The sequence below is a fragment of the Neophocaena asiaeorientalis genome, unplaced genomic scaffold (genome assembly GCF_003031525.2).
Source record: "Neophocaena asiaeorientalis asiaeorientalis breed wild unplaced genomic scaffold, Neophocaena_asiaeorientalis_V1.1 scaffold150, whole genome shotgun sequence".
Taxonomy (NCBI): domain Eukaryota; kingdom Metazoa; phylum Chordata; class Mammalia; order Artiodactyla; family Phocoenidae; genus Neophocaena; species Neophocaena asiaeorientalis.
In genome coordinates this window covers 23409326-23422280 of record NW_020176571.1, presented here as the reverse complement: position 1 = coordinate 23422280, position 12955 = coordinate 23409326, and the positions used below count along the sequence as shown (strand labels likewise).

General features: G+C 36.8%; 1 protein-coding gene across 1 annotated transcript in view; it reads right to left on the bottom strand.

Moving 5' to 3' along the window:
* FAR2 (fatty acyl-CoA reductase 2) overlaps positions 1-12955 on the bottom strand; it is a 132414-nt gene that overhangs the window by 23067 nt on the left and 96392 nt on the right. Inside the window, exons 3-4 of the mRNA XM_024733524.1 lie at positions 6089-6264; positions 2339-2518 (exon numbers count right to left, since the gene is read on the bottom strand). Coding sequence (XP_024589292.1) covers positions 2339-2518; positions 6089-6264 — 356 coding nt within the window. The remainder of the gene's footprint in view (positions 1-2338; positions 2519-6088; positions 6265-12955) is intronic.

Sequence of the window (12955 nt, the reverse complement as noted above, 5' to 3'; positions counted from 1 at the left end):
AAAAGCCCCATTACCAAAAAAAAAAAAAAAAAAAAAAAAAAAAGTGTTAATTCATTCAGCAAATATTTGAGTTCCTACTATGTGCTGGCCCTGGAGAGCAAGAAGGAGCAAAAGATACTCTCCTCCTTTGAGAAGTTCATTGTCCACTGGGGAATACAGACGAATAACCAGACATTTAGAAAGACCTGTGCTAAGCACAGTGTTGAAGATGAGCACTCTGGGAGCACCAGGAACGGCCACCTGAGCCCGTGGGCTCCGAGGGGAGAGCTTTGATGTCTGGATAGGAACTCACCAGGGGAAGCAGAGGTGGAAGTAGTCTCTAGAAACAGAACCACCTAAGCAAAGGCAGAGAGGTAAGAGAGAGAGGGGTGAGTACTTCCGTGTGACTGCAGCACAAATGTAAGGGGAAGGCTGAGAGGGATGGGCTGGACAGATGGTCCTTAGTATAAAATTCTGAACAAATAAATTATAGTAATGATGTTCCCCCTGTTTAAAAAAAAGCACCTTTATTTCCTTAATTGCATTCAAAATGAATTCTGTTGAGATAAAATATAATTATATATATATATATATATATATATATATATATATATGTTTTAAAATAATTCTTCTCTGAGAGCAGTACAAGACAGAGAGACATAAATTTTGTACCCATGTCAATTACAGTTTGATAATCAATCATGTATTCATTACCTGCCTTTACCAGTTGACATATAGTGGGGAGTATGGAAAGTGCCAAATGCCTGACTATAAATCAAATCCTCCTCTGGGCGGTGAGCTTATTCTTTGAAATCTGGGGGTTTTGAGCATCTGGACACAGTTTGGGAGGGAGGAAGTGGTATGGAATGGGTGAACTGAATCTCCATTTCCTAGCTCTTTTCTCTGGTGACCTCTCAGAGATCCCTCCTCAAATCGTGCTAAGGTCTGTCAGGGGTTAGGGGGTTAACAGTGGAGTGAGCCTCTGGAATCTCAGTGGCAGGGTCAGGAATCAAATGGGCCTGTGCTCCTTTCCTGGGCTTATCACATCCATAAACACCACATTTACCCAGAGACAATGCTGTAAGGGGATGAGTAAATGACAAACCAATTCCATCCTGAAAACATGCCAAGGCTTTAGACATCGACTTTCCTGCACTGACTTTGGCATCAGTGTCTTTTCTCCAACTATCCTGACAAACTTTGGACTCTGAAAGTTTCCTTTGCACCAATTAAGCACATCATCATTTATTAGCAACTTAAGCAACCTCCTGCTCCTTTAGATGACTTTCAGTTTTCTTTGTCCTGGATATTTTTAAATGACAGGTTAAAAAATATATTATCAGAGCTGTATGAGATAAAAATGTTTGCCCTGAAGGGAATAAACTCTTGATTTAGCTAAAACTTCATTTTAAAGAGTATATCTTAAATAGAAGATACAGTATTATAAGAAATTAAAATATGACAAATTCACCAGGAAATGGTCTATTTTCTCTGCTATAATACCTTTTATGCAGAGTCTTTTTAAAAAACAAACAAAACAAGGTAAACTTGGTAAATGGAACAGAAGAATGAAGAGGCAGAACGAAAAGCATACTTATTCTGAAACCAGGGCCATGTCCTAAAAAGAAAGTGGTTCCTGTTAGTTGGCAAAAAGAGAAAAATGCTAGACCTCTGTCTCTCATGCATAACAGTACAGTAAGAAAAGTGCCTCTCAGCTGAATAGAGCAAGAGACCAACACTTTCTACCAGATTTGGAAGAAATTTCTCTTCTTTATTAGTTCTTCTTTATTAACCTTTTGATTAACTGCTATTAAACACTCCCTAGCACTGCAATAATTGCTTTATATAACTCACTTTATCATCACAACTATAAGGACAGGGGCTATTATTAGCCCCATTTTACAAATGAAGGAACTAAAGCTCAGAGAGGCCAAAGAACTTGCTCAAGGTCACACAGCTAGTAAGTTGCAGTACCTTTGCCAGTCTGATGCCAAAACTTTTCTTCTGAACGTTTATACTATGTATGATACTTCCCTTATCTAGTAACAATGCTGAGTTCACTGAGAATTGAGAAACAACTTCCATGTAAAGTACCCTCAAGTACTTCATGCAATCCTAAACTACTCAAGACAACTTTTCTGTAGGACTTTTCTACCCCTATCCCTGCTCCATCACCAAGCACTATATTCTCCACCGGGGATGGAGGGAATAGCAAGGACAGGGAGTTAAAGCTGGCACCCTTTCGAAGCATTTTGCTCCAAGAGTGTCTCACTTTGTTACCTTATAAATGAACGACTACAAAGAGACAAAGAGAACAACAGTCTGCCCACCCTTCACCCCCTCATGTAACCCAACTTACTCCATGGAGTCGATGATTTTTTTTGGCTCCACAGGGCATGGATAGATGACTTCATCAATGTGCTTCAGGTTACAATTTGAAAAGGCAGTAGAGATGTGTATGAAGGCTTTCAAGTTTGGCATCTGACTGGCCATGAGCAAGAGCTGCTGGGTGGCAGTGACGTTAAGCTGCACAGCATGTCTGGAGAAGATTAGACAGAAGGAAATGCAGTGAGGCAACTCACATCCCATTTTGCTGGAACTGCACCCACTCCAATAACTGGCATATCCATCTGATTTTTGTGGCTGCATCAAAGGACCAGAAAGAAAAGTACAGGTCACAGCCACAAAGTTATGTGATACTTGGAATGTATAATATGTTGATGATGTTTTCTGTGCACATAAATCCTATGATGCATGTTGCATTTAGAGGTCACGTGGTTCTAAATCAACCGGAAGGAAAAAAATCGCAATCCTCTGAATTTATAAAGGGGCTTCTTAAGCAGCCATTAAAAGAATGAAAAACATAAATTAGGCATCTAACTTAAATTAGAAAATTCAAATAAATTGGAGGAGCGCAACAGTGAATATACAATGAGAAATATGTTTCTATTGCAAAGGTACAGGTCAGACATAAATAATGATGTCAATAGAGAACAGATGTGGTTGCCAAGGTGGGGGTGGGGGAGTGACAGATTGGGAGTCTGCGATTAGCAGATGCAAACTATTACATACAGGATGATTAAACAACAAGGTCCTACTGTAGAGCACAGGGAACTATATTCAATATTTGTGATAAACCATAATGGAAAATAATATAAAAAAGAACTTATATATATGTATAACTGAATCACTTTGCTGTACAGCAGAAATTAGCACAACATTGTAAATCAACTTTACTTCAATAAAAAAAAGATGTCAAAATCCTAAATTTTACCTAATAGAATACAAAGCTATATAAACATGTGATGACAATGAAATAGTTCTTTCTAGAAATACATGTTTCATACAAAATTAGGAAACCTATTAATCTAACTCAAAAAGAGAAAAAAAAACATGATCATATATATATTTTTTGAAAAGTTTAAAAATGACATTCAATATCCATTTTCAATTCAATTTTTATAAATTCACTAAAAGAGGAAGAAAATGATTTAAAAATGTATATTTTAATTTGCTAGCCTGTGTCACGCTTAATGGTGAAAAGTAAGGAGCACTGATTTTAAAGTTGGGCCAAGAAGAATGTCAACAATCACTACTGCTTAACACTGCTCTGAAGTTCCAGCCTTATAATTAGAGAGGAAAATAAAATTAATTAATAAGTACAAACACTGCAAAGGCAATCCCTAAATGACTATCAGATTATGTCTGGGAAACAAACAAGCAGCTGAAAAAATTGGAATGAACAATAACATAATTCAGTAAGGTGTCCACTTATAAAAGTTATATAAAAAAATCACTAGTTTTCCTATATAGAAACAAAACTTAGAGACTATAATGGAAGAAAGGCACATATTCAAAAAAGAACATTTAAAACATGTATCAAATTAATAAAAAATGAATAGGCTTTATATGAAGAAAATGATAAAACTTCATTAAGGGTCATAACAGAAAAACTGAATAAACAGGCATATATTGTTCTTGGATAGGAAGAGTCAATGTTTTAAATATGTTGTTTTTCTAAATCAATCTGCATATTCAAGGTAATCTCAATCAAACTCCCAACCCTTGAAAAAACTTGGCAAATTTATTCTAAGTTTAATCAAGAGGTGAGAATAGTCAGGAAAATTCTATAAAAAGAAAAAATGTGTGTATAGTTGCTTAATAAAATAAGAACCGTAGTCATTAAAATACTGTGGTACTGGAAGAGAAAGCCTAATTAATGGAATAAGAGTTCAGAAATAGGAATTTAATATACTATGAGAGTTTCCTTTCAAACAAAAAGTGAAAAGAAATCATTTAATAAATACTGTTTAAAAAATAACCATCTTTTGGCAATTAAAAAATATTGTACATTCACACCTACATCGCTCTTCTTTTTTATGGAATTTTCCTATTATTCTTTATAGCTAAATAAATTTTAAATGGGTCAAAGATTTAAGTGTAAAAATAAAACAATAAAAATACTGGAAGAAATTATGAAAAACTGTGTAAATAATAAAATAGAGCTGAGGACAAATGACAAACTGTTAAAATATTTTGAGCCTTATAAAAGACAAAGAGTTAATACGCTAAATCTTCCAAGAAGTCCTAAAACTGATAAGAAAACAATGTTTCAAGAGAAAAAATAGGTGAAGAACATAAACAGGCATTTCACAAAAGAATAAAATGCCAATCAGCATGTAAACATTTTCAACCTTTCTGATTATCAAAGAAACAGAAATCAAAATATGCAATGCTATTTGCATTAATATTGATGATGATAAAAAGAATTAAAGAATTATAATATGGTACTGTTGTGGGTGTTAGAAATGAGCATTCATATGCACAAGAACGGCATAAATTAATACCTCCTTTTTGGAAAGCAACTTAGCATTATATGTCAAAATATAAACTGTTCATAACCTGGACACATCTAGGATGTGTCTAACAATTCTACTTCTGGGAATTTACCCAAAGGGAAAAAAATGTATTAGACACAGATGTTCACTGCAGAGCTGTTTGTAATAGCGAAAAGCGAGAACACTCTAAAAAACATCCACCAATACAGAACAGGTTGAGTATATTATATACATGTACAATGGAATGTCATGTAGTCATTACAAGTTATAATAGAATATCAATTGACAATGAAAGATATCTAAAAATAAAATTGAACAGGTTGCAAAAAACATCATTCTCAATGTGATGCCACTTTTTTGGTAAAATTGAACATAAATCTATTCTATTATGGATACATAAAGAAAAGCTGAGGGACTTCCCTGGTGGCGCAGTGGTTAAGAATCTGCCTGCCATGCAGGGGACAAGGGTTTGATCCCTGGTCCTGCAAGATCCCACATGCCACGGAGCAACTAAGCCCGTGAGCCACAACTGCTAAGCCTGTGCTCTAAAGCCCGCAAGTCACAACTACTGAAGCCCACGCACCTAGAGCCCGTGCTCCGCAACAAGAGAAGCCACCACAATGAGAAGCCCGCTCGTTGCAACAAAGAGTAGCCCCTGCTCGCCGCAACTAGAGAAAGCCTGTGCGCAGCAACAAAGACCCAACACAGCCAAAAATAAATAAATAAATATGTTAAAAAAAAAAAAAGAAGCTGAAATGGATGGTCTTCACAATATTAAATGGTTAACTCTGGATAGTAAGATTTTGGAGAAGTTTTACTCCTTTGTATTTTTTTTTTTCATTGAGAATCTCTCTTTTTTTAACAAAAAGAAATCATAGGGACTTCCCTGGTGGTCCAGTGGTAAAGAATCTGCCTTCCAATTCAGGGGACATGGGTTCGATCCCTGGTCTGGGAACTAAGATCCCACATGTTGCCGGGCAACTAAGCCCGTGTGCCACAGCTTCTGAGCCCATGCACTCTGGAGCCCGCATGCCACAACTAGAGAGAAAACCCGCATGTCGCAACTAGAGAAGAGAAATCCCATACACCACAACTAGAGAAAAGCCCTCGCGCCGCAACAAAGAGCCTGTGAGCTGCAACTAAGACCTCATGCAGCAAAGAATAAAATAAATATTAAAAAAAAAATAAAATGGAAATCATAGAGAAACTTACACACACACATGTGCACACACATGTATAATACAAGTCGTGAGAGGGGAATGGGGATGTACCTCAGGTGGTCATCAAAGCGCACAGTAGCCGCACAGTGGAAGATGATGTCTGTGTAGGAAAGAAGCTCCTGCATGTCCTGCATGCTGATGGCAAAGTCATTCTGATTGAGATCTGCAGAAATAGCTCGGATCTTCTCATGCACATTTGGACAAACTTCTTTGACTTTTTCAAACAGCTAAAACACAAATATAAATCATCAAAGATCATCATCACCATCACACTGTTCTTGTTTTCACTGACTTGTTTCATTATAATTCTCAAAAACTGGTTTTAGTTGTAATAATATGACTCAACCATTTGCTGTATTGCATGCAGTTCAAGGTCAGCTTAGTATAATTCCTGCTCCTTTTAATTTGATAGAATTTGAAAAAGTCAGTTCCAATAACCAGTAAGGAGTGTATTTTGAACTTTTCCTGCAGGGTGAAGGAGGGGTAGTAAGTCATCCTTATCCTGTGCCATCCTTTCTTCCCTTCCAAGGCAGCTTCAGGTTTATACATAATGATTGTTTCCATTTCTGCTTGGGAAATATTGTTTTCAGTGCAAAATTACCAGCCTTTACACAGCCTTGACAAATTACCAGCAAAATCACCAGCCTTTAAGAAGGTCTCATGAGCACAGGTTCAAAACAACTTGGTTAATTGTACCAGATTAACAAGATGTCTTAGAAGCACAAAGATAATTAGAAAAAAACAAATTGAGAAAACTTGTAATGGGTAAAACAAAAAAATTTTTATATTATCTCATTCTAATATAAATGGTAGTTATTGTCTAGTAAGAGGATTACATGAGCTCATGTACTTTTTATAAGATTTTCGTTGATTTTTTAATGTTCTAATTTATTTATACAGGGAAAAGGAAAGAGCACTGGCAGTTTTAGCTTTTATTACAATTATTTAGATGAAACAGAGTCTCTAGTTTCCCCTCCACACAGAAGTTCTCAGATTAAATTTGTATTTTCCATTTTCTCAGAAAATAACAATTTTAATGAAATGATCTTGGCTCCAACCTACTTTGATAAAATAAAATTTTATTGTAGTATTGGTATGGTATGTTAACTGTGAGGACGAGAAAAGTAAGGTTAAATGTTTAGAAAGGTTAAGAGCAGAGAAAATTAGTCTATGTTTTTAATAGTAATATAGTAGTGGAGACGAACAATCCTTTTCTCCCTTTTAACCCCCAAAGAATGTTTTCATCTGTTGCTTGATCCTTAACAGAAGGCTTCTCCTCCCCATTAGAGAGCTACCCAACGCTTTTCTGTTGGGTAATAAGAAGTTGATCTCAGGTATTCAGAGAAATCATGTCTCATTTGTATCAGGCAAGACCATGTTCAGAGGAACATGGAAATTTAAATGAAGCCAACTAGGGAAGGGAATAAAATCCATGTACTGACCTGGCAAGATAATATACTTCTGTCTTGCAGCTATGATTTTCCTGCAGTATAAGGTCGGCCTTTTTAGTAAGTGTGACTATAATTCTGAAAATAATTCAGAAGTTAGGTCAATCCTCAATGCTTTTTTGACATCTGGGATTGAAAGGTATCTGAGGGACATTCTCAAAAAAGGTCACTCTGGTTCTTTCAGAAAGACATTTAATAGCTCTACAGGCATAATGGATCATAAGCATGCTAGTATTTGCTTTCCCAGTCAAATGTTTTCCTTTGTAGTTTGTGTTAATTGTACAACAAACACAGGATTTTTTGGGATAAATTTATGTAACATTTGTACAATTACCCCACTTTTTAATAACTGCATTTGTAGAAGGCTCTTTTTTGAGTCATGATAGATTTTATTCATAAGAAATCTATTTAAGGTTCTGTGGAGTCTGACTTTGGCCTGTGATGACTTATGGCTGCTTGAGAGCAAGACGTGGAAAATGACCTGTGTCCATCCTTCTGGCAATGGGGCTGCTCATGGATGATGTAAGATGCCATACATAGATTTTCTGTTGCCTTTGGTTTTTATGACTTTAAAAGGCAGAGGCTATTGTTATACTGTATTATACTTTCAGACCACCTGTGCAATGTTGAACAGCACCAAAATACAGTTACAGCATTACTATTTTAGGAGATAATTACTATTTTGGGAAACAATGTCCCAATCTACACCCTATTTATGGATTTATATTTTCAAATGAGAGGGGATATCTGAGTGAACATAGTGTAATTTAAAAAAAAGTTTAAGGGTTTCCCTGGTGGCGCAGTGGTTGAGAGTCTGGCTGCCGATGCAGGGGACACGGGTTCGTGCCCCGGTCCGGGAGGATCCCACATGCCGCGGAGCGGCTGGGCCCGTGAGCCATGGCCGCTAAGCCTGCGCGTCCGGAGCCTGTGCTCCGCAACGGGAGAGGCCACAACAGTGAGAGGCCCACGTACCGCAAAAAAAAAAGAAGTTTAAGTTTTCTGATATTGGGATTGATTACAATCAGCTGAAATAAATCAATAAATTGGCTGCATCAACTCAAACCACAGTGCTAAATTAGGGTCCCATTTTACTATATTAGCCAGGCCTAATAATATGACTTGCTTTGTCTGGAGTCTCAGCATACAGCTGTAGCTTCTAACAAAATAATTCTCCTTAAATGTTGGTACATCCTAAATAGAGTGCTAGAGATTACAGCCAACTGCCATGTAACAGGTCAGTGCCTTTCAAAGTGTTATCCCCCAAGTGAACTGCATTGAAATCACTAGTATGCAAGAAGACCCAACGCAGCCATAAATAAATAAACAAACAAACAAACAAATAAATAAATAAAAGATAAATCACTAGTATGCATCTTAAAAGTGTATATTCCTGGACCCCATTCCATCATCACCAAGTAAGAAATCACTGGGGCATGCCCAGGAGTTTGCATTTCACATAGTTTCATAGTTGATTTTAACTGAACCCAAGATGAGAACTTCTCTAGTTGGACTGTTAAATAACTGATGAACAATTCTGTATGACTCATTTCCCTTTTTAACTGCCCAGGGCAATTACAAGACATCAGTGGTTTTCAAACTGTGTTGGCATAAGAAAAATCTAGGGACCAATTAAAGATGATGTCCTTACTCCACCCTCAGAGACCTTGACTCAGTAGGTTTTGATATGTAACCCAAGAATTGTATTTCTTAACCATCTCCACAGATAGGTCTGATGGTCCAGGTCCATACTTAGAGAAACAGTGACTCCAAAATTTCATGTCCATTTTAAAATTCTGGGCTTAAATTTCACCCTCTGGCTTGTAAACTCCTTGATTCTCTTATATCTCTTTATCCTTGACAGCACCCAGTTCATTGAAATGACTCAAATTTCGCTTGTTAAATTGAAATTAATTACTGTAAGAATAGTAATAGAACCATAAATGGGAGCTTGATTCCTGAAATTGGTTACCAGCTCTTTTGTATTGGTGGAATAAAAGATAGCAGGTAACTACTGCTGAAAGAAGACACAGTGTTCCCTTGGGTCCTCTGTATTAACTGCCAAGGTGGGAGGGGGCATGGAAAGGCTCAGAGCAGACTCTTTTCTTTTGTAATAATGACAAGACTAAATGACAGATGAAATGATGCAAATGGATCCTCAATAGATACCAGCCCTTCTGAAAGTATTTTTTTTTTTTTTTTTTGGATAAGACATTTATTAAAGGCAAGAAAAAATACGTGGAATAAAAATGAGCTAAAAAATAAAATTTCAAAAATTTTAGTGAAGGCCCACCAATAAAGAACTTAATATAATTATTTTAGATTCTAAGAGTTTATAATCTTCCTTCTCATATATTATTTAATGGCATAGGACTGAGATGGTAAAGCGTTGAATAACTACTTGCTATTTTTGAACACTCAGGACTGCTGCTTTTCCATTTTAGGAAACCATGTTCTTGACAGGAGGAAGACACATTTCTGTGGTCACTGAAAGATAACAGCTGTGAGGTGATCTAAGCATTTCAAACTGATAACAAAGCAATACATTTTTCTTGGAAGGTTTAGGAGTCTTCCATTGATTTGACATTATACAGGCAAGTATTTCTCTCTCTTTCAATTTATTTTTTAAACATGAGAGACTATTATGGCAATAGTTACTTATAGCTCAGAGGCAAGAGAGAAACTTTGAAAATCCTAAGTAAGAAAATTGACAGAAAGAGAACATTTTGGATTCAATAAACTCCTTAGGTATGACTTCTGTGGCCAGAGACTAAGACTGCATTTTTATTAGAAGCAGGAATTGGGCAAGGAGTGGAGGGCATGACATTTATATAATGCTTTTGAAACAATGTACAGGCCCTGCACTTGGACTTCTACAGTCAATTTGTTATCCACATGACCTAACTTGGGAGGCATCTAGGAGTCACTACCTCCTGACGGCTATTAAATGTAATCATTCCTTTCTAATCATGAGAGTCTTTGATCTTTATTCAGTTTACTGATTCCCTCTCTTCAAATATAATTGTATTATTTAGTCACAATAACCAACCAAAATTTGCTTAGTATTTTTATTTTGTGAAAAAAAAAGTTAGATCCCTTAAACTAAAGTGCAATCTCTATGGAATATCTGGCATCCCAATGAAAAAGAGAGCCTGTAACATTTATCATAGAAATTTTAGAGTGCTGAGTAAAAGCAAATCAACGAATTTTGCAGGTTAGCTCTTGAACAAGAAAGACATTAAGAAAGGCTATATATAATCTAAGTTGAGAACAATTAAATACAAATAAGTGCATGTAAATTAAGGCAAAAACCCATCATACCTAATGTAAAGATTCACAAAATTCACAAAACGTTAGGATTTTGCTAGTTCACTACTAACTTCCGTAAGATAATGAAGAATTAACCTAGAAGTTTTTACTGCTTTAGTGAGGACCACTCTATAGAACCATAAGGCAGTCTGGTGTAGTACTAGTTTGTCACATTTTTGCATACAGTAGGGTTGCTTGAGAAGTTGTTTAAAAAGACAAAAAACCCAAAAAACCCAGATGTACTGACCCTAGAGATTCTGACTGAGTTCTGACTTGAAGCTTGGGTGCCTGGAGTTTGTACAAGCTCTATAATGAGTCTGATACACACTGAAGGTGTGAACCATTGGTGTATTAGAAAGATCCCAGGCTCTTTGGAGTCAGGAAGGCCAGGGTCTGAGGCCTACTTCTGCCATTTACTAACTGTGTGACTGGGGTAAGTTACTCACCTCGTGGGGCCTCCGTGTCTTCATCTGCATATTTATCTAAAATGTCAATCAAAGGACTGTCTCATTCTGTGATCTCAGAGAACTAATAATTCAGCATGTATTCTGCTATTCTTTTTTTTCTACTTTTCTTTTTTCCCACAGTTTTATTAAGAAATAATTGGAATACATTACTGTATAAGCTTAAGAGGTACAGCATGATTTACATATATTGTGAAATGATTACCACAATAGGTTCAGCTAATATCCATCTTCTCATATAGATACAATAAAAAGAAAAGAATGAAAAAAAGGAAAAAATGTTCTCCTTGTGATAAGAACCCTTAGGAATTACTCTATTAACAACTGTCCTGTATATCATACCTATTCTGCTATTCTTGAAAACAATTTTGCATTTAACAAAATTATAGTTCACTTTACATAAGAATCTATAATAAATGCTAGAGGTGACACAGTTCATCATCTTGTTAATGCTCTGTTCCCATGCCAAACGCCTGCTTCACAGAGTTCTTTGAGAATAAGTACCTGGTTAAAGGAAGCAATTTCCTAAGGGTAGCAATGCAATTCAGTGGGGAAAACATGGGCATTGGAGATAAGAGAACTGCATTTACAGTCTGCTTTTTCACTACCTTGGTACTTCCTTGGATAGGTGACAACTTTCTTGGAGTAATTTCTCATCTGTGAGGTAGCAATAAGGCATACCACAGAGTTTTGTGAGGATTAAATAGGGTAATAAAAGTCAGATGCCTAGCATAGTGGCTACCACTTAGTATGTTTCTAATAATAGGAAAACTTCCTTTCTGCTTCCGCAGAAATACTCCATTTGCAAAAGCTGCTAATCAGACAGCTATGTGTGTATTTGTGCGTCATCCCAAGGTTTCTGATTATACCATGTGATCCTGATACCTCTGAAAACCGAATATATTCCAGAGTGTCGACTTAACAAAAAAATACACAGTGAGAGCTGCGAGTTAAGTTTTATTTGGGGCAAAATGAGGACTCCAGTCCAGTAGACAGCACCACAGATAGTTCTGACAAACTGCTGCAAAGAGGTAGGGGGGAAGTTCAGTATATATGTGATTTCGGTGAAGGGGGAGTACATGCAATCAAGCACATATATTTTTTTAAAACATCTTTATTGGAGTATAATTGCTTTACAATGGTGTGTTAGTTTCTGCTTTAAAACAAAGTGAATCAGTTATACATGTACATATGTTCCCATATCTCTTTCCTCTTGCGTCTCCCTCCCTCCCACCCTCCCTATCCCACCTCTCTAGGTGGTCACAAAGCACTAAGCTGATCTCCCTGTGCTATGTGGCTCCTTCCCACTAGCTATTTTACGTTTGGTAGTGTATATATGTCCATGCCACTCTCTCATTCTGTCCCAGCTTACCCTTCCCCCTCCCTGTATCCTCAAGTCCACCTCTAGTAGGTCTGCGTCTTTATTCCTGTCTTGCCCCTAGCTTCCTCATGACCATTTTTTATTATTTTACGTTTGGTAGTGTATATATGTCCATGCCACTCTCTCATTCTGTCCCAGCTTACCCTTCCCCCTCCCTGTATCCTCAAGTCCACCTCTAGTAGGTCTGCGTCTTTATTCCTGTCTTGCCCCTAGCTTGCTCATGACCATTTTTTATTTGTTTTTTAGATTCCATATATATGTGTCAGCATACGGTATTTATCTTTCTCTCTCTGACTTACTTCACTCTGCATGACAGACT